The following is a 20,901-nucleotide window of genomic DNA, read 5'->3' on the forward strand; positions in this document are numbered from 1 at the left end:
CTCTGCCAGTTGGCTGTGTGAGTAAATGGAACTCATAGTGTTACAACACTTCTAAGTTCATTCTGCTCTGAGCTCTTGGAGCATCAGGATTGTTGTTTTCCGTAAACCTCCTGTTAGTACTTTTGTTATGATATATATAATAGACAAAACTATTGAACAATATTACATGATCAAGTTGTGTTCTGAATTGAAAAAAAAAAAAAAAAAAAAAAACGCTTTGTCACACATTAAATGATTCAAGGAGCTTACAGGGAATCTGCCCTCTCCTTGTAATTCCCAGGTATCAGAAGGTGTTTAAAATTGGCAGGGAAGAGGTGGAGGCAGTGGTATAGTTATAGTGGGGCAAGGGGGGACATCTGTCCCCGGGCGCAGCATTCAAGGGGCGCCAATTTAATGCAACGAATTTTTTTAATTAAATGTTTTCCATTCTTGGCACACAGAAAGAGGCGCAAATTCTTCAGTTGTCCCCGGGCGCAGGAAAATCTAGCTACGTCCCTGGGTGGAGGATGGTCCCCGCTCTAGACAACACTAAAACCAGCAAAAGTGATGAAAATGTCCATCATGCTATTTGAATTAAAAATAACTGATTTGTTTTCACATAAATCCACAACCGGCGCCAGAGCTCATATTGCTAAATTTAGGGAAGACAAAATTTTTGGAATTTAGAGAAACAACAAGCAAGAAAATTAAGGGATGACAAAATTTTTAGAATTTAGGGAAAGCACTGGAAACCGAAATTTTGAGACGGCAAAAATTCAGAACATAGCGAGGTGCTTGGTAGCAGAATTTGAGACCCACAGAGACCATCAAGCAGTAAAATATCTAACGCCGGCCTTCGGTAAGTCTTAAGTATACATAGAAATTTATTTATTCAGGCCTTAAGCATGTGCAACACATAGACGTAAGTATAATAAATAACTAAACTAGTACAATTCAAGCTTAATTGTCTCAGTGCATGATAGAAGCAAGACAAAATTTAGCCGAACAACTTGTCTTCCATCGACAATCTCGCAATACATAGCCAATAATGTATAGTGGACGCTATTAAGCTAGGCTAAAATTAAGCTGGGCTTAAATTATAATTAACCGATTCCAAGGAATTTTAGTTAATATAGCAGACTGCACTGTTCCTTAACTTTCTAAATTGACCCAGCTCATTATTTTTTGCAGGTTGTTATTATTACAGCATTTTTATGAAAATCAAAGTTTGAACTTTTGATTATGGTGAAATAATTCTGGAGCTGCAACAGAATCTACAAGGTAACAGAATGTTTCGATGTTCATTAAGAAAAAGTGGAATTGCTGCAAAAAATGAATAAAGGTATATTCGTCTCAAAATCTTGAGGTGTATGGCTTGGGAAAATCAATTGTATACGACATAAAAAAACAGAAAAAGGAACTTTTTGAATTTTGGGGGAATTCCAACATCCCACTTGCAGTGAAAACACAAATTAAATTGAAAAATTATTCATTGTGCTGTCTGGCCAAGGGATGGCCAGACAGCTTCGCAGTGAGAGCATGCCAAAATGGCTGAAGTCAAAATATTTCATGAAGAAATAAAAAAGAATGCACATGTTTGACAGGTTGGTTAATGAAATTTAAAAATCGCCATGGTAAAAGGCAATTAAAAATTTCAGGTGAAAAAGGCTTTAGGTTATTCTGAAGCTTTTCAACTATTTGCAAATGAATTCATTTAAATCATTAATAGTGAAAACCTGATGAAACTGGTCTTTTCTATCCATGAACTGGAACTGCGAAACACCTTGGCTACCTCTACAGAAAAGGCATTAACTGGTGTGAAAGATTTCAAAGCAAAACCAACAATTTTAGCATGCCCAAATGCTGCAGGAATGCACAAGTGTAAACGTTGCATAATCAGAAAAATACACGACCTCCAGCATTTAAAGGAATAAAGATTTTCCTCATCACAGTGGTGGCCAAAATTGTGGACACTTTTGGAAATTTTTATGTTTTTAAACTGTGTATGCTTATAGAAAACGTTATGTTTCGCAAAATGCAAACTTATATATATCATTTTAAAGTGAATTTATTACTGAATCCAATACAAAACATAAAATTCAATTATTTGCAATACAAAAAAAGTTATATGTACTTTAATATAAATAAAAAACACAGTTATGAAGTGGTTTGTACTGTCTAGCTTTCCTGGCCAATCACTGTTCTTGTTTTGAGAACCAATCAAATGTTAGTAACTGCCAGTAGAAGCTGACATCATGTTTACACTTGAAACAATTCATTATTTTGCTCTGTTCTGTAGAAGGAGGACCTGTTTCTTATACACTGCAATTACAAGTAGGAAGTTTTGTAAAAATTTTTAATATTTAGTCAAGTAGCAATGACATCAAATAAAAGAGTAGATTGGACACCTAGAAAGAGATGTAATATTATTGTGTTACGAGAAAGTGTCTTTCCTATGCTGAAATTGCACGACAGGTGGGTGGTTCAGTGACTACATCTGGAGTCCGAAAGTTTTGTTTACCACATCAGGAGACAAATTCAATAAAAACAAAGAAGGAAAAGGCCAAAAAAGGTGCACCACATCTATTGATGACAGAAAAATAAAAAGACTATGTCTCCAAGATAGAAAAATGTCATCAGCGGCCATCAGCAGTGATCTGAATGATGCTGGTGTTTCTGTGAGTTCAAGAACAATCAGGAGAAGATTAACAGATGTTGGACTGAGAGGTAGAATTCCACGAAAAAAGCCTTATTTTAATTTTCAGCAACGAAAAAAAAAGACTACAGTGGGCAAAGGAACACATTAATTGGACAGATGATCAGTGCTCACAAGTTAAATGGAGTGATGAAACTAAGATACCGTTACTCGGTAGCATACTTGCCAACCTATGACACTCAAAAATCAGATTTTTTGAAGAAATCAGGAGATTTTTCACAATGTTAAAAAGACTTTTTAAATGATAAAAGTATAGTTTTTAATAATGAATTAACTTTAAATAGTTATTAAGCATTTCTTTAAAGACAGCCAACGTGTACACACATATTTCAAAATTTTTCTCATTTCAGTATTATGCAGCTGTTGGAACTGTTTCAATTTTCCCTTTCTTTTAGAACTCCTTTCTAGATAATAATAAATATCAACAATGTGTTCATCCTCATTTATTGGTAAAGAAGCTGCCCCTTTTTTAGCTGCTAAATTTAAGAGGTGACAGGTGCACCTCATAATCTGCAAATCTGAATTTTCCTTTCTTAAGATGCCTACAACACCAGTCTTCAAGCCTACCATTACTGGTGCATTATCGGCAACAAGTGCTAAGAAATTATTCGGAGAGACTGCATTTTCTTTTTAAGTTTTAATAATTAGCTGTGCTACATTAAAGCCTGTCGAATATCCTTCTAAAGTGGGGTCAGAAAGTAAACTGCACTCAATTGCTAAAGACTCTGGATTAAAAAAAGAAACAACAATTGGATACAGTTTTGAATTGGTATTATTGCTTCCATCCGTAGAGAGGCATAACGGAGCTGTTTTAATGCAATCAATAACTGAAGATTTATTTTTCAAACCCATTTCTTTAACAGTTGCACCTGTTTTCGTCCTTGCACTTGAGTATTTTTCTTAGCGATTCACTATCAGGAAACATTTTTCTAAATAAAGCTGCAGCATGATCCGATGCACTCAGTGGCAGGTTGTGCTCCAGTAAAAAAACAGAGAACAGACATTCTGTATTAATCACTTTTTGGTCTTTTGTTTCCAAAGAAAAATTTAATTTTTCATTTTTTTCAAAACAACTCATGTTGTCCTTGTGTTTTTGTGTAAGCACATGTTTGAGAACATCTGCCCTTCCACCACGCGAAATCAAAAAATCGCAACGACAGATGGTACACATCGCAAATTTATTCTTCTTAAGGAAATAATGGAAGGAAAGTCAACTGTGTACGATTTTTGAAATGTGCACGAGTATTTCACCTTTCTCGCAGACATAACAACAGATGATAATTTCTAAAACTATTTTCCAAAGGCACGTGTACTCACACAACTCAGGACAAGATGAACGAAATAATGAAAGAACATCCAAATAATGGCCAACGGCCTTGAGCTTGCTTTGTGCTCATTGGCTAATATATGCCAGATGACACGCAGTGGAGCTCGACGCTCATTGGAGAACGACGTTTCTGGATACGTATGCTGTCACTCACAAAGCAGAAATTCTCATCTGATTCGAGAGGTTTTGTTTTAGATATAATCTAGAGAAAATTCAGTTGCTTTCAGACATCCAAAATCACTTTCTTTTTTTGTTCATATAACGAAGTATTAAGCCAAGTTCCATAAAAATCGTGAGAAATATTAAGAATAAGAAAAAGTCGGGAGAAATATATTGTAAATCGGGTTGGCGGGAGAGCAGTTGAAAATCGGGAGTCTCCCGCCTAAATCGGGAGAGTTGGCAACTCTGCGGTAGTGATGGGCGAAAATATGCAAGACGTAGAATAGAACAGCTACATCTTGACTGCATTCAAGCAACTGTGAAGAGCCCAGTTAGTGTTATGATTTGGTCATGCATGTCATCAGATGGTATTGGTCGCCTTCATGTGATCGATGGGACACTGAATGCCATAAAATACATTGACACTATTCTAGAACCAAAACTTCTACCTTCCATCAGAGATCTCTTTCCCAACAATGCTTCGTTTATTTTTCAGCAGGATTCTGCTCCTTGCCACACAGCCAAAATATCGAAAGAGTGGTTTCGTACAAAGAGCATTAAATTGTTGTCATGGCCATGAAACAGTCCTGACCTCAATCCTATCGAAAACTCTTGTCCGAATGAGGCGCCCATCAAATAAAAGGGAACTAATTGAGGCTATAATTGTTTCCTGGCATCATGTAATAACGAAAGAAGAGCTTAAAACTCTTGTCAGCTCAATGAAATGTCGATGTGAAGCTGTAATCAAAAATAAAGGGTACCCTACTAAGTACTGATAACTCACTATCATCACTATCTAATGTATATCGATAACTATTATCATTTAACTTTTTTGTATTGCAAATAAATGAATTTTGTGTTTTGTATTGAATTCAATAATAAATTCTCTTTAAAATGATATATACAAGTTTGCATTTTGTGAAACGTAATGTTTTCTATAAGCATACAAATTTCAAAAACTTAAAAATTTCACAATTTTGGCCACCACTGTATATATCGTGCAAATAAAACAACATGGATGACACAAGCGTTAATGAATGATTTGTTTGAAAATCATCTCATACCTGAGGATCGGCAACAATTGAATTCGGTTGGTTTACCTAATGATGAAAAAACTGCACTGATTGTATAGATAACTGTGCTGCTCACACTTCAATAACATCTAAGTGAAAGGTAATATATCCGTATTATTCTTTTCTCTCCAAACTGCACGTCCATCATATAGCTTATGGATATCAGAATAGTATGTGCACTGAAATGCAAGTATAAAATAGCATTTTTAAAATCCATGTTAAATTTCTTGAATAATGGCAAGACTATTCAAGAATATTTTAGTATAAAATCTGAGGTGTGGAGCATCACAAAACCACGGGAGGATGTGTCTCCAGATACATTAAAAGTGCTTGGCATAACTTAATGGCCACCTACCAACACTACCAACTATGATAAAACAGATATAAAACAGATTTTTTTTTATTGCAATGAAACCTCAATCATGAATCAATGAATGGATGGCAAAATCTGCAGTGCTAGGTATAATTTATGACCACCTACCATATTAATGGACGGCGAAATCTGCAGCATGGTTCTAAATCCAGAAAACACCACTACCAACAGAGAGGTTTTTGAAAACGAAAAAATTTTGATTGACAACTTAGTCGGAATGCTTGACACAGCAATTGCAGGACTTGAACAATGGAACTTTGTAACTGAACAAGAAATTATGTATGTCTATCGAATTAAAGAGAAAATATTAGCACAAAAAAACAAAGCAACTTAAACAACTTACATTGAAAGAAATGTTTAATAAAGTAAACAAATAAACAGTAAGCTTCTTTTTTTTTTTTTTTTTTTTTGTAAATGTTGATACCCTTTAGATCATAAATGCTTCATATTTTCATAAATGACAACTTCATTTTATAATTTCTAAAAGCCATCTTTACTAGATTAAAACTGATGATCTAATATCTGGAAAAATCAGGAATTCTCGAAGTCCCAATGAGTCTGGATCTCAGACTTTGCACTGTGCTGTTGTTCTAAGTGCTTAACAGGATAAGAAAAAGGGTTTTCCACATTCAAAAGGTGTTTGCTGCTACCTGCCTGTTGTTGCACCAAGACAACACTCCCAACTCCACCGCTCTGTGCATCCAGGAGTGCCTAGCCAAAGAATGTCTATGTAAAGAAGGAAAGGCTCCATAAACGTAATGTAAACCAGTTCGTCTTCTACACCGCTAGAAAGAAGAGAGAAAATTCGCCAAGGGACTTGGCGACGGAAGCTGTTGGTGAGAATTCCCCCCTTTGTGATGTACCGGGCCTGGCCAAGAGTTTTCTCCTCCGCCACGTGTACAGAAAATTGAGCAACACGGGTTAAGATGCATAAGAAAATTAGGTGAAGTTTCACTTTCACTGGCTGTTGAACTTGCATTATCCATATCACAGTTTGATGTCTGATTTTATATCTATCATTATGGAGGCAAAAAAATAGAGTCACACAGCTTTAAACTTTTGATAAACGTGACAGTCGAACCTGTTCGAAGTTCAACATCAGCTTCAAGCATTGGCGCTTTTTGATGACAGATATTTCGCGCATGTGCAGCTGCTTCCCTTTTTTCCTTGGAAGGGAGCCTTTCCTGCTGCTGCGAAGTTTTCTTTCTTAACAATACATATTCTTTGGCCTAGCCAAGCACAGCATAGCAACAATGCACCAGTTCCCCTACAGTCATGACCTGGTTCCAGCAGACTTCTTTTTGTTAACAGGGATCAAGACTGCCCTGAAAGGAGTCCATTTGGAACCACTGAAGAGATCCAAACTGCCATGATAAAAGCTCTAAACATGGTTCCTGTCAAAGGCTTGCTGGATGCATACTGTGGATGTCACCTGCAAAAGTGTATGGATATGCCCAAGGAAATTTAAACGTAATGATATCTTGAATATATATTTTCTTTTAACCAAGTCCATTTCATTACTTTCCGGACAGATCTTGTATGATGAGAATTCAATAGAGTCCTTTAAATACTGCAGATGTGAAATTTGCTTCTTAATCATGTTGACTAAGAGGCACGCTAAACACTAAATCAGAAACCTAGTTTTCTACTATAGCTTATGTGATAAATGCACTTGTTGTTCTTAGTTGTACTATGTAAAATTTTGAATATATCCAGAGCAGGCCTTTTGAATGTTCATACAATATAGCACTGTAATCTACTTGTGTACTTCTTAGTGAGCCTTTTTGAGCTTCACATACATTACAGGACTTACACCATTTTTCTACGCATGTTTTGGCCTAGTCTCAAAAAAAATATTGCATATTTTATGGGATTCCTTTGTTACACCGAAATGACCTCCAGTGGGACTACTGTGCAACTCTGCAGAACACTAAAGACTCTGAAGCTTGGTAAAATGAACTGCCATCTGAACCTAATTTTCTGTTCTGTTCTTTTTTTCTGCTAACAGGGTCCCACTTGCAGTACAAAACTTTTTCTCACAGGAGAAAGTAATGTCATAAAGCCTAATATCTTTTCATTGCCAAACTAAAGCATGCCATTTCTTGCCAGCTGGGATTTTCATTCATTGTTCGCCTTAATACTGTTATTGGTCTCAATTCAATATTGTACACTAAGACCTTTCTTAGTTCTTTTGCTATGTCAGAGATCAGTTTCTGATACTATGGCACCTGTGTTAATTTCTTTTACCACTAGAACTAAGCCATACTTTTCTTCAGCTTTATATATAAAGGCTTTCTTAAAACTGCATGAGCATTTCCATGCAAAATTTCTGTTTGACGTCCATTTTCTGTACCATATTCCTATAGGTGATGTATCCATTTAGTTACTTGGCTCTCCAAATTTTTTTAAGTAGTGAACTTAATAAGGCATTATTGGAGGGCAGAAGGAATTTACAGCCATACAGATAGATAATGAAGAAATTTTTTACTGCCTTTACAATGACGAACAATTCTTTTCTAACAATACAGTTAATTCCTTTCTGACTTTGAAATGTTTTTACCAAAATAGACAATAACATGCTCTTGGGTGCTAATTTCTTGCAAAAGAAAAATTCCTTCATTGCTAGTATCTTTATCAAGAATAAAATCATACTCAGGTTCAGATAAGATAACACAGGAGCAGAAGTCAAAATATCCTTCAAGGTTTAAATGATTTTTCACAGTTATACTTCATAAAAACGTTTGTTTAGTTTCACTCACACAATAGGCTTTATAATTTAAGAAAACTTCAATAGTATGTGCAGAAACCAAGAAAACTTCTTAACTAATTAATGTTTTGAGGTCAACATCAGTCATGAACAGCTTTGATTTTCTCAGAATCAGTGCGTATTCCTTTGGCAGAGAACTTTAAATTAGCTTCTAAGAGTCTCTGTAGCACTTTTTAGAAACATTTTTAAGATGTTTCTCTAAAGTATACCTAGCTAGAATTATGTTATCAAGATACACAAAATAGGCAAAGATTTTTCAATAATGTCATTGCCTTGCATCTCCTCAAGAAATTTCCAACTTCCTCTTGTTTTGTGAAGGGAAGACACTAAAGATGTTGCTTAATAAGCAAATAACTTTCAATGGCAATCCAGTGTTGTGTCCCATTCATGTGACTGACATCATTAGATGAAGTTGAATATTCATCTTAAATTCTTCTCATAAACAAACTGCAGCTTAAAATTGATTAAAATTTTTTTCTGCAACTGCAGTCAAATCTTTTAATTTAGGTGGATTCTGAATCTGATTGATAGCATTTTGAACAATACTTGTCACAAGGAAACATGAAGCAATTTCCTCTCCTTTTATAAAAGTGCATAGCTTGTTATTTATGCTTGCAGCTCTGGCAAGCACATTTTATTTTGTTATAGTTTTATGATATTTATAATGCATGACACATTTCCTTTTAATTCTCACTTTGGACTATATGATACTGTCTTTTCATTTTTATTTTCTCTTTAAAATGTCAACCATTTTTAATTTTCACTCATTTGGAAAATAAACAGTTTCTTTGCAATATCATTCATTCATTCTAATACTTTATATTTGTAGTACAGCAAAAGCCCAAATATCCAACATTCAATTAACCAGAAGTAACTGAAATATTTTAGAATTTTAGAAAAAAATTATTAAATGAGAGATCTGCAATGCCATTATAACATTTCTAATACTATTAACATTTAGGTATTTTCACCAAACAGTATGATTTAGCATCAATAATGAATAAACATGGTATCACAATACAATCACAAATAGTTCATTTTGGTTTAATGTGAACTCAATTAATTCTCACTTAGCCAGTTTAATTTTTTTAAATCCGGCAACAGATGACACTACCTTCTTATTTGCTCTACTTCTTTCGGTTATAAATACACAATGGTTTTTCCTTCATTGCAGATTTCTTTGCCCTGATGAAGAGAGACCTGCACCTATTAACCCTTGAATCGACAGTCTTGACTGAAATCTATGTCACAGATGAGGCTGTTTTTGCTTAATTTTATGTTTTACTTTTACATGTTTATCTTCCATCTTGATTTTGACTTTTTTCTGAAGTGGGGTTACTAATAGGAAAGTTAAAACACATCTCAGATTTTTAGAAAATTTTCTTATTTTACATGCTATTTACAGGTTATCGTTTCAAACTTAGTTTTGCCTCAGATTATATTAATTTTCACTTGTACATATCTTTCATTTATGCATAATTTTTATTAATTATTATTAGCAGTAAAACTTAGCAAGTCGCATGAATTTGTAAAGTGCATTTCCAGGGACTGTCAAACGTTAGCATGGCTATTTAAATATTAGTGAGCTAAGAGAAAACGCATCTTCCTAGTACAGTATATAAATTCAGATTACCTTTCAAAGCAGCATAAAAGTGTATTTAAATGTGGAATCATGATTAGATAGATTTAAAAACATGCATGATAAACAAACAGTAGCATTAAATATAAAAAGACAAAATTACTTACTTCATTTTTATTACTGTCAAAGCTTTTATGAATTTCATGACACTGATAAGAATTTAAATTACAAGATGCTTTACTATGAGTCTGGGTAGCTTGACTTTCAAGTAAATCAAATTCATCAGCAGTTATATCATCTTGGCCCCATAGGTCATCATTTGCAAGATTTCCAGATTTATCAGGTAAGTCAAGACGAATTTTTTTATTGGGATTCTCCTTTGCTTCCATATTTGATGATGTCAATTTTTCATTACATGGAAACAGATATCCCATGTCTTTTAAATCTGCATTAAGCTGAAATAAACAACAGTTACTTGAAAAATTATAAAACTGCACAAAAATGTGAAAACAAACATTAAATCTAAACATACAAATACAGTAGAGCTGCCCTAAAATCACCAACTATGGTTATATGATTTTGTTATTTAGTTAGGATAACCATTCATTCCAGTTGTGCATCCCGCACACATACACATCGTGAAATTACAGAGTTGTGAAAATAAATTTAATTTCCATACAGATTTTCAAAGCCTTAAGTTGGTGGCATACGCCATATAATGAAATGTCATAAGAAGCACATTTTTATGTGTGAAAAGTGCTATATCACCAATGGTGTTGGCAATATGACAACTTGCCCTCGATGCGAAGACAGCATGGAACTTTTCTACCAATCGCTAAACTGACTTGGTCTACAGTGCAACTGGCATCATCCATATAACTAATAAATCACTGAACTTAACTAGCACATCTCTTATTGCACAATCCTAAATTTGCATGTTCATAGCAACATGGTCAGGAATCGGCTTTTTAAAAGGCCAACACACAAGAAGGTTGGCCAACATTCCTTCATGACTCTTCATATACACATTCCATGACATCTGCCGTCCGAACCACTTAACATCAGTAAACAAGTTGTTGACATCAGGAGTACACATACTCCCAAAGTCATCAACTTTGTCCTCCAACTACTATTACCTCCAAATACATATATCTCATTAACTAAATCCAGTGCTACCAGTAAGCATTTGTAGAAATTAGAAAAACAAATTGTATTTTTTACTATTAAAGTATAATAGTTTAATTTTTTAGTACAATTACTAAAATTTTCTGAATTGAATTTTTTAAGAATCCTTCCAAATAGCGGGCAAAAAAAAGAAGTTGCAAATTTAGTGACGATATGACAAAAGAACTTCCTTTTATAAAGTGGATAAAAATTGTTTCTAATGTTCACTGCATTCAATGCCATTCAACATTTTCAGTTACTTATGATGGGTAAAACAATGTTACACAACATACTGAGTCTAAAAAACATAAGGCAAATCAAGCAACAGCACCTTCCCATAGTATCATGTAATAGTTTTCTTTTAAAAATGAATTTGATGAGGAGGAATGCTTGCACTGAATAAAGCAGTATTTTAATTCCATACAATTGAGCACAATCAGCCATTTAGATCTATCAATTGTACATCAAACTTAATCACAGTATTTTTCAAAAAAAAATTATTGTAGAAGAAATGGAGGCAATAGTTAAAAATATGATAAAATCCTTCACAATCTCCATTCTGAGTATGAAATTAGAAAACATCGACTTTATAACACAGATACTTCAAACTGCAAAGATTTAAAATTATTTCTGAGCCTCATTAGATATAGTTTGACCACAAAGAAGGTGTGCAAGTCAAAATTCCAGATTTAATCACTCTTCCTTTAGAAACATTGGAAATAATAACCAAGTCCATTACTAATATGCTCGATTCAAACAACTTGACAAATAAGTTAGCGGTATATTGTGCAGACAACACCAATTCAAATTTTGGAGCTGTTAACAGAAAATGAACAAATAACATATTTTCTCATATTTTAACTAATAATCATTTAATTTATACTATAATTGTAGTAGGCTATACAGCATACATAATGAACAATGGAGTTCTAATTGTATCAGATTTGGCTTCCTGTAGGTATTAAAAGAATAACTAGCAAACTTTATAGTAACTTTTACGATTTGAGCAGAAAATCTAAAGAATGTTTGTCCTGATACAAAGGGGCAGAATACAAGTAATTACTAGGGATATCCAAAACAAGATGGCTAATTCTACTACCTGTAGTTATACAACTGAGTTTAATAACTGTTTAATATTTTAAAATAATACTCTCTTTTAACTGATAAGTGTCCAAAAGTTTAAAAAAATTTCATTTTAAATGAACAAGCCAAACTTTGACTTCATTTCCTCCAAACACAAGCATCAGTGTTTCATAATTCAGTAAAAAGAATGGAGAAAAGGAAAGAAACACTATCAATATTTAGAAGAAATTAATGATCTTATTTTAAAAAAAAGAATTGATTCTAAGTTTCCATCATCAAGTTTAAACGATATTTTAAATAATATAACTGAAAATGGAAATATAAACCAGAAATGTTTCATTAATCAAAGTAAATTTTTATATGAATATTGCTTCTTAACTAAATGTCAAATAGATTAGACCAGCACAGAAGAAATAATAGTTTCTATGAAAAAATATTTGCCTCAAAATGAATATATAACACTGGAAAATTTGAGGAAATGTCACATTTGAAAAAAACATGTAAACATTGAAAAATTCAAAAATCGGGATAATGAGACAAATTCTGCCAATAAGTGTCAGATTAAATTTTACATTATTTCAATGAAAATTACGTTCCTTGTACACATCTCACAAAAACTATAAAATGCATGCTTTGCTTACCTGGTACCAATGCAGCTACTCAAAGGGTATTTTACTATTATTAATCCTTTGTGGACAGCAGAAAAATTGCAGCTGAATGTTGATACTGTGAAGGCAATGATTACAATTAAGAGCAATTTTGGGTGATTTTGAGTCTCAAAGTTCAAAGAACAAATTGAAAATCATGATGAACTATTTAAAAAGTCAAAATAAAGCTTTAAAAGTCAAGGAACTGTGTCAAAATACAACTAATGATTTGTATTAATTATTCATACTTTAAATAAGTTTTTTTTATGTATTTTGTATGTAACATTTTAATTTTTTTATTATTACTTTTTGGTTGATTTGAGGGAGGGGATTATGTTCCAGATTGGATCATGAAAAAAGTGCCTATAATGGAAAGAATCACCCTATCTTTAGTGCAAATAGTGACCTGACCGAGATGATAGTCAATATCATTGTTTACATTAAAAGCAACAAGTCGTTTTCTAGGGTACTTGCCACCACAGGTTTTGCTGTCTGTGAAAACATGCAGCACTTACAGATATGATAAAATTTGCTCTTAAAATATAGAAATGAATTTAAAAAGAAAAAACTTTTGACAAATGTAATTTAATTATATCATTTCAAAGGTTTAAATTCGGCTGGAGCGAACAAGAACTCAACTCCAGTATTTTTAAGCTCTTGAGCAAAATTATAATTCCAGGTGAAGAAAGAGGAGATCCAGGACTTCCTTATATAAATGAAGTGCAATATAAACATAAAACCTGACTACTATAGACGAGATTTTTTTTTTTTTTTTTTTTTTTTTTTTTTTTTTTTTGACAGTTAGTAAAAGTTGCATTAATACTAATTTCTAAAAAGATGCCTCACTTTCCCTCAGTAGAACAAAATAGGCTCAAAAAGTTGGACACTAGAATAACAAATGCATGAATATGAAATGTTACCACTTCAGGAAAAGGGATATTTATGGTGTCTACTCATATAACCAAGAAATCTTTAAACAAATTAAAAGTCGAAATACATTTATCTGGCCACAGAGGCTACTATTTAAAATTTACTTTTATACAGTCAAAAGTCTTTAATCCGGACTCATCGGGACTTCGGGGATTCCGGATTATCGATTTTTCCGCATTATAGATCATCAGTTTAAATCTGGTAAGATGGCATGCAGAAATTATAAAATTAAAAATATGAAACCGTAATTTATAAAATAATGAGCAATTATGATCTAAAGGGTATCAAAATTTACAAAAAAAAAGTTTAACATTTATTTGTTTACTTTATTAAACATTTCTTTCAATGCGCACATGTGTAAAGCATACATTACGCATAGCCAAAATTAGAAAATTGCAACCAGAAAACTGATTTGTATTCGTGATATTTATAATGACGAGGAATTTGATTTAAATCATACAAAAGTAGGAGTACGTCGAGATGAAATACTACATTTAGTAACTAATTATAAGCCGAATAAAATAAAAACATCTGCCCTGAAGATAACGATAGTGCTGACGGATCAACTTCCATTTCATTGCATGCCGCGAAGTTCCCCCCCCCCCCCGGCGCAGAGCAGTGTGAAATTGATAAACAGATTTTGGAATGGTTAGATAAACAAAGGATATGCCTTTATCCATTTTTTGCAGCAATTCCACTTTTTGTTTGATGGACATCGAAACATACTTTCGTTTTGTAGATCCTTTAGGAGCTCCAGCATCGGAAATTCTATTTGACATAATCGAAAGTTCAAGCTTACTTTTATAAAATTGCTCTTACAGTCTGCAAAAAATAATAAGCCGGATCCAATTCGAAGATTAAGGAACAACGCAATCATCAACATTACCTGAAATAGATAATTACATAATTTTAGCTTATGCCATCCGTTACACATTAAACGCACATTCGAAAATGTATTCTGCGCTTGCGTACACGCATATGCGCAGTCATAAAGGTCTTACGTGCATGCATAAACGCCTATGCGCCTGCATCAATGCGGCGCATGCGCAGAAAGTTTTTAGCTTTGAGGTCCGGATTATGGGTGTCCGAATTAACGACTTTTGACCTGTATATACTGTTATCATTAATTTAATCATCTTTCACTTGATTTTATGGCATTATGATACATCATTTTAATTTAGTATTCCTCTAATTATGTTAAAGTATTTTTATTTATCTTTCCATATTTTATTTAATCTTATAATTAATATTATTATTATTATTATTATTATTATTGTATTTAATTATTTTATTTATTTACTTTTCTTTGTCAATTCTAATGGCTTTTCATAGTGCTCCAGCACATCTGAATATTTAAATCTTTACTGGGCCCTGAAAAACTGAAGTCTTCATTGGGTATCTGATTTCAGATACGACATCATGTTACAGCTATTATCTGTTAGGTACAAGACTAGATGTAGCATACTATGTTGGCATTCCTTCATGTCACCTTGAAAGTCCTTCAAAAGATGACTGAACCAAAGTGAAATGGGTATTCAGAGACATAGCAGGTTCTCTTACTTAAGATGTTACACACAAGAATAAATACAGACCAGGAACAATGAAGTGTTTAGCGATGCAGATTCTGGAGGATGTCAAAAACAGGAAAATCTGCAACTGATATTATAAAGTGTGAAGCTACATCATGGATTAGCTAAAGGTCGTCAGTGTTTGCAACTTTGAAAACTGAAGCAGAGATAATTGCAGCTAGCGAGTGTTCTATGCTCTTATCTACATTCTTTATCCCTCTTTTCTGAAATATTACCTTGTGATTGGTTTTACTGGTTTAATAGAAATTATAGAGATTTCTTGCAAATTTGGCTAATTTTGGATATATGTTCTTTGCTTAGTGATAATGCAGATTAAATGTGCAATGACATGGGCCCCGATTCGAATCCTGGAGAAGGCATGGACATTTGTGAGTATACAGTGTCTCTGGACATTTGTAAGTGTATAGTGTCAACAAAGGGCACTCAAAATACATTGTGAGCTGAAAATGCCTTGAGAGGTTAGTGGTAGGGAAAGACAGGTGGAAGATCCTCGAACTGATTCCTGGGGATATTCTCTCTCAAAACTGGTGTGGAACTGCACAGCAGGACTGTACTTATAACAACCAATCATAAAATTCTGCGTCCCATCCACTTCTACCTGAACCTACTTTTCTAGCGGTAAGACTCGCAGCAGTTTTCTCCATTCCAAATTTTAATCACTTTCTTACTGAAAAAATACAAATTATAGCCCGTGATTTTTAATAGACAGGGTAAATATAAAGGATTTTGAAAATGATTTGCATGATGCAATCAATGCACAACCACTGGCATAATGCCACCAGTTAATACTGTAAATACTTCTCAAGATGGAATAATTTTTAGTCTGATTTTGTTTAAGTGAAAATATATCGACGTGTGCATGGACAAAGTTAAGGCAGTGCGCGATGCCTAGTTTGTGCGATTCTCCGATTTTTTTTTTTTTTTTTTTTTTTTTTGTTGTTTTTGTTTTTAAGTGAAAATAGGTAGATATGTACATGGTCACTGAGTTTGTGTAAGTCTTTGACTCTTGGTTTTGTGTAGCTGCCATCTTGAAATTGCCACTGATCTTTGCATCAAAAAAGAAACGATTCGCCAAGGGGTATTGTAGAGTAAATTTTGACCATTTTTTTTTTAATATGAATAAAGAATCGAGTCAAATTACACATTTATGTCATACTGCAAGGGGTGAAATTGTTTGTATCTATTTTTTTTAATAAAAACATATGATTTGGATACTGACTTTGGTACAAGCACCTTGAAAGCACATTGAAAAGGTCTTGATTCAAATCAGATTTTTAATGTCCACAGTAAACCTTTGAGGAAAAAGGGGAAGCATTATATAAAATTATATACTATTTATTGCAAGTAGAAAAGAAATTGTGAAATCAATGTGAATCAAGTCTGAATGAAAGTATGAAACAAGTGAAGAAAGTGTGAAATCAAGTCTTATCCTAAAACTAAAATTATCCGCAGTCGCTTATTAGCTCTACAAAGCCTAGAAGTTAAAGCATTTCAACTACATATAAGCACTAAAAATTTAATTTTGACTTATTCTTTAATGAAAGTGATAACTGATTAAAAAAACATAAGGTTCTATTAATACAATTTTATGAATTGAACTGGGCTAATCTTTAGAATATGGTAACAGGTAGTTTGGCGACATTTTGGTAAGGCGATAAAGGTTACTAGGTAGGACTTTAGCAATAATCTGAGAACTACACAGTTCGAATCACAGATTATTTTGTCTCAGAGAAATGAGAGATCACGAGACATGTCATGTGACATTTTACGGAAAATTCCGATCGTGATTTTAGCTAATAATTAGCTAATAAGCACTTAGAAACAATTTCGCTGCTAACGTGCAGAATCGCCCACTTATTTGCTTGGCGCTTTTTACAAGAGTAAGAAGAATTGGATTTTTGTCAATTATCTTTGACTTTTTAAGTAAAATTGGTCGATGTGTACATAGATAAAGTCAAGAGTGTGCGCAATGCCATTTTTGTGCAATTCTGAGATGTTTTTTTAAGTGAAAATAGGTCGACGTGTACATGGATACCGTGTATGTGCGATTCTTAAAAACGCGGGAAGCGGTTTGTGATTCTGCACTTTCTCCCAATTTCGCACCTAATCTTCGTCATGATTAAGCATTTATGTTCCATAAAAGTTCTAGTATAAACGTAATTCGGCTAGCAGATTGCTAGAAAAAATGTTGAGTTAAAAAAAAAAAAAATGCCTTACTTCGTGAAAACAAAATGGCGTCCAAAACAAAACTAGCAGGTTGCTGTAGCAGGGTTGGTCGCCAAATTTTCGCCAAGTTACCATAATGTAAAGATTTACCATGAACTGTTTTATGAGAAGGCTTGACAAAACTTATTTTGGCTAATCTTTGGAATTTGGTAACAGGTAGTTTGGCGACATTTTGGTAAGGCGATAAAGTTTACTAGCTAGGACATTAGCAGTGTACAAAGTCAAGAATGTGCGCAATGCCATTTTTGTGCAATTCTGCTATGTTTTTTTAAGTGAAAATAGGTCGACGTGTACATGGATACTGTGTATGTGCAATTCTTACAAACGCGGCAAGCAGTTTGCGATTCTGCACTTTCTCCCAATTTCGCACCTAATCTTTGTCATGATTAAGCACTTTTGTTCCATAAAAGTTCTAGCATAAGCATAATTCAGCTAGCAGATTGTTGGAAAAAAAATGTAGAGTAAAAAAAAAAAAAAAAATGCCTTTACTTCGTGAAAACAAAATGCATCCAAACAAACTAGCAGGTTGCTGTAACAAGGTTGGTCGCCAAATTTTCGCCAAGTTACCATAATCCAAAGAGTAACCCTTATTTTTAATAAATTAGTCTTTTTCAAAATATCCAATCATATACCATGAAATTTACTACTCTTCTGTTATCAGGACCAGATTCAGAAATGTATGTATATATATATATGCATGTGTGTAAGGATGTATGTATATATATATATATGCATTTGTATAAGGATGTATGTGTGTATATATATTTATATATATATACGCATGTGTGTAAGGATGTATGTATTCATGTATGCACATATATAAGTATATGTAAGTATGTATAGACACACATTGTGCATGCATACACACATTTCTGAATCCGGTCCCGAAAACAGAAGAGTACCTGGAATTCTGATAGCAGCTTCTGAATATGAATAAGGATAACTTCAGGAATGTCAATCTTTAACATTCAGAACTCAGATTTACATTATAGCTTCACCACACATCAAATTTCAAAAAGATTTAAAAATTGCAAAATAATAACATAAAAAATAAATAAAGAATAGTAAAGTTCTTAAATTACAAAACTAACTGGAATCGAGCTTCAAAAGTTCACAAATTCATGAACAATGAAATATTTTTGAAAAATTTCTGCAGAAAAGAATATTTTTACTTCTTGGAAGAAAAGGGAGGAAGGCCTACATCAGTTTCCTTTAAAATGCTGTAAACCACATTATCTGTAAACAAATATCAGTAACTTTGCTTAATGTTAAGTTTCGAGCTAGCATGCGTCTCAGCAGTACATTTGTCCCCTTTTTACAGTAATTTTAAAGCTAACAATATACTTAAAATTTCTGTGTTACAGTCATATTATTTAATATAAATGACATTGGCTATATCAAATTAATAATTTAAAAAATTAATGCAATTTTTAATTAATTCCTTAATTAAATATACATTTAATATTTAATCTTATTTATATTTCAGTATGAGGAATTATCTCTTCGGTTTTTATATCAAATACAAATATGAAACCTGATATAAAATTTGGCTGAAATGCTTAGTTAATTCTTAACAGTTATATTGATATAATAAAACCTCTATCAATAACAATATCAAATTGATTTTTCTCAACATGAGTCACACTGTGCATCTAATAATACCTGCACAATATTATACAATACCTGCACAGAATACGATTTTATCTGCTTTAAATTCATAACAATCCCCATAAACATACCTTTCTTAATGTCTTCTACAGTTACCCAATTTACATGTTTAATACTAATGCACATAATTTTTTAATTTAAAATATATAAAAATGTAATTGCAATTAACTTTGCTAATGAAATATTTAACAAGAATTAACCATCATTTTCATCAACATTATTTATTAGTTTCAGGGGGAGGGAGAATGTAAATCAAATTAATTCCTCTTCATCAATAAAAATTTAAAATTATTCTACCATCAGGGGCAAAGATAGTATACACTCCCAACATTCTTCAGAATAGAGAAATATAATTTTATGCTATTACTAGAAAAGATTATTAATCTCAATATTGAAGTTATTAATATAATAATCACACGTGTCAAAATGTCGGGAATTTTATTTTACTTGTCGTAAAATTTAGAAGTTATTCATAATAAATGTTCCAGATTACTTATATACAGCTAAGGAAAATCCTAATAGATATATAACATCCAACTATATCTGGTGACGCATTCTTGTCTCACCACATATAATTTATAAACAACAAAAAATTATCATTTCTAACACCGAGATTTATTTCCGAAGTTTTACGAGTTAGCCAACTGCTTGAAGTTCCCCGACTTAGAAGTTAGCAAATCACTTTTTGCACAAAAGAGGGAAAGGAAATGTATATGATAACCATCTTAATTACCCAAACTTGGCGTGGTTTGCATCTGCAATGTTCTTGTCCCTCCAGCCCACTGCTTGGCGATTGTTTTTCAATGGGCAATAAATGCGCCAAAATAGCTAACCCAATGTTTAGAAAGTTTGTTTAGAAGCTGTGTTGTTATTCTGTTGCCATTAGATGTTATCGCCCTGTGTTATATTTAAAGAAATTAAATATTGAAAAATCTGCATAAATGTTTCTCGCATTGTGATAAAACAACGGTACCTAGAGCCATCAAATTTTGCATAACATACGTTTCCAACCTAATATGGGCATCTGAAAGCCCAAACTTGGAATTTTTTTTATTATCTGATTGATATTTTGTAAAACTTGAACGAATTTTTGATTAGCAAACTCAAAGATTTCAAAGCGAGTAACGGCAACGCAGTACGGGGGAAAAAAAAAAAAAAAAAAAAAAACATTTTTACGTGCAGAGCGCAAAACTGTGTATCGGAAATTCTAAAGATATGCTCATTTTAAAATTATTTTGCGATATTGCTGTTGAACTGAATTTATATTTGATAAAGAACATTATATTTGATAAAGAAAGGTAACACACAAAACGTTAAAAAAACGCCTCTTTGGGCGTAATGTAAAATCTAAAAGCTTTCTTTTTTTTTTTACTTGTTAATTCTGTTGCGGTTTGAATGTTCTTACATGGTGGTTCTCTTTTTAATCCAGTGTTTTCCTCCCTGTGGGTTTTAGCCCTTTTTTCTGCATATATTACGGAAACAGCGTATAAAACGTTAGTAAATTTATTTAAAGATGGGGGGGACCCAAAATGGTTTTCCCCTGAGATAAATTCATATATAAAACCCCTCAAAAAGACCTCTTACAAACTTATCCTTTTCAAGACTTCTTTCTTGAAAAGGA

General features: G+C 33.0%; 1 protein-coding gene across 9 annotated transcripts in view; it reads right to left on the reverse strand.

The window, feature by feature from the left end:
* Window positions 1-20,119, reverse strand: part of LOC118199303 (uncharacterized) — a 123,590-nt gene extending 103,471 nt beyond the window's left edge. Inside the window, exons 1-4 of one of the 9 annotated variants that reach the window (XM_085822324.1) lie at window positions 19,774-19,983; window positions 16,606-16,678; window positions 12,862-12,946; window positions 10,141-10,428 (exon numbers count right to left, since the gene is read on the reverse strand). In XM_085822324.1, coding sequence (XP_085678450.1) covers window positions 10,141-10,407 — 267 coding nt within the window. In that variant the 5' untranslated portion in view covers window positions 10,408-10,428; window positions 12,862-12,946; window positions 16,606-16,678; window positions 19,774-19,983. Of the gene's footprint in view, window positions 1-10,140; window positions 10,429-12,861; window positions 12,947-16,605; window positions 16,679-19,727 lie in introns of all 9 variants that reach the window. The other 8 variants (XM_085822321.1, XM_085822318.1, XM_085822319.1 and 5 more) reach the window with 8 other exon arrangements.
* Between the last annotated feature and the right edge of the window lie 782 nt (window positions 20,120-20,901).

The sequence above is a fragment of the Stegodyphus dumicola genome, chromosome 8 (assembly GCF_044657685.1).
Source record: "Stegodyphus dumicola isolate Sdum_Otavi_A_Nest chromosome 8, ASM4465768v1".
Classification (NCBI taxonomy): domain Eukaryota; kingdom Metazoa; phylum Arthropoda; class Arachnida; order Araneae; family Eresidae; genus Stegodyphus; species Stegodyphus dumicola.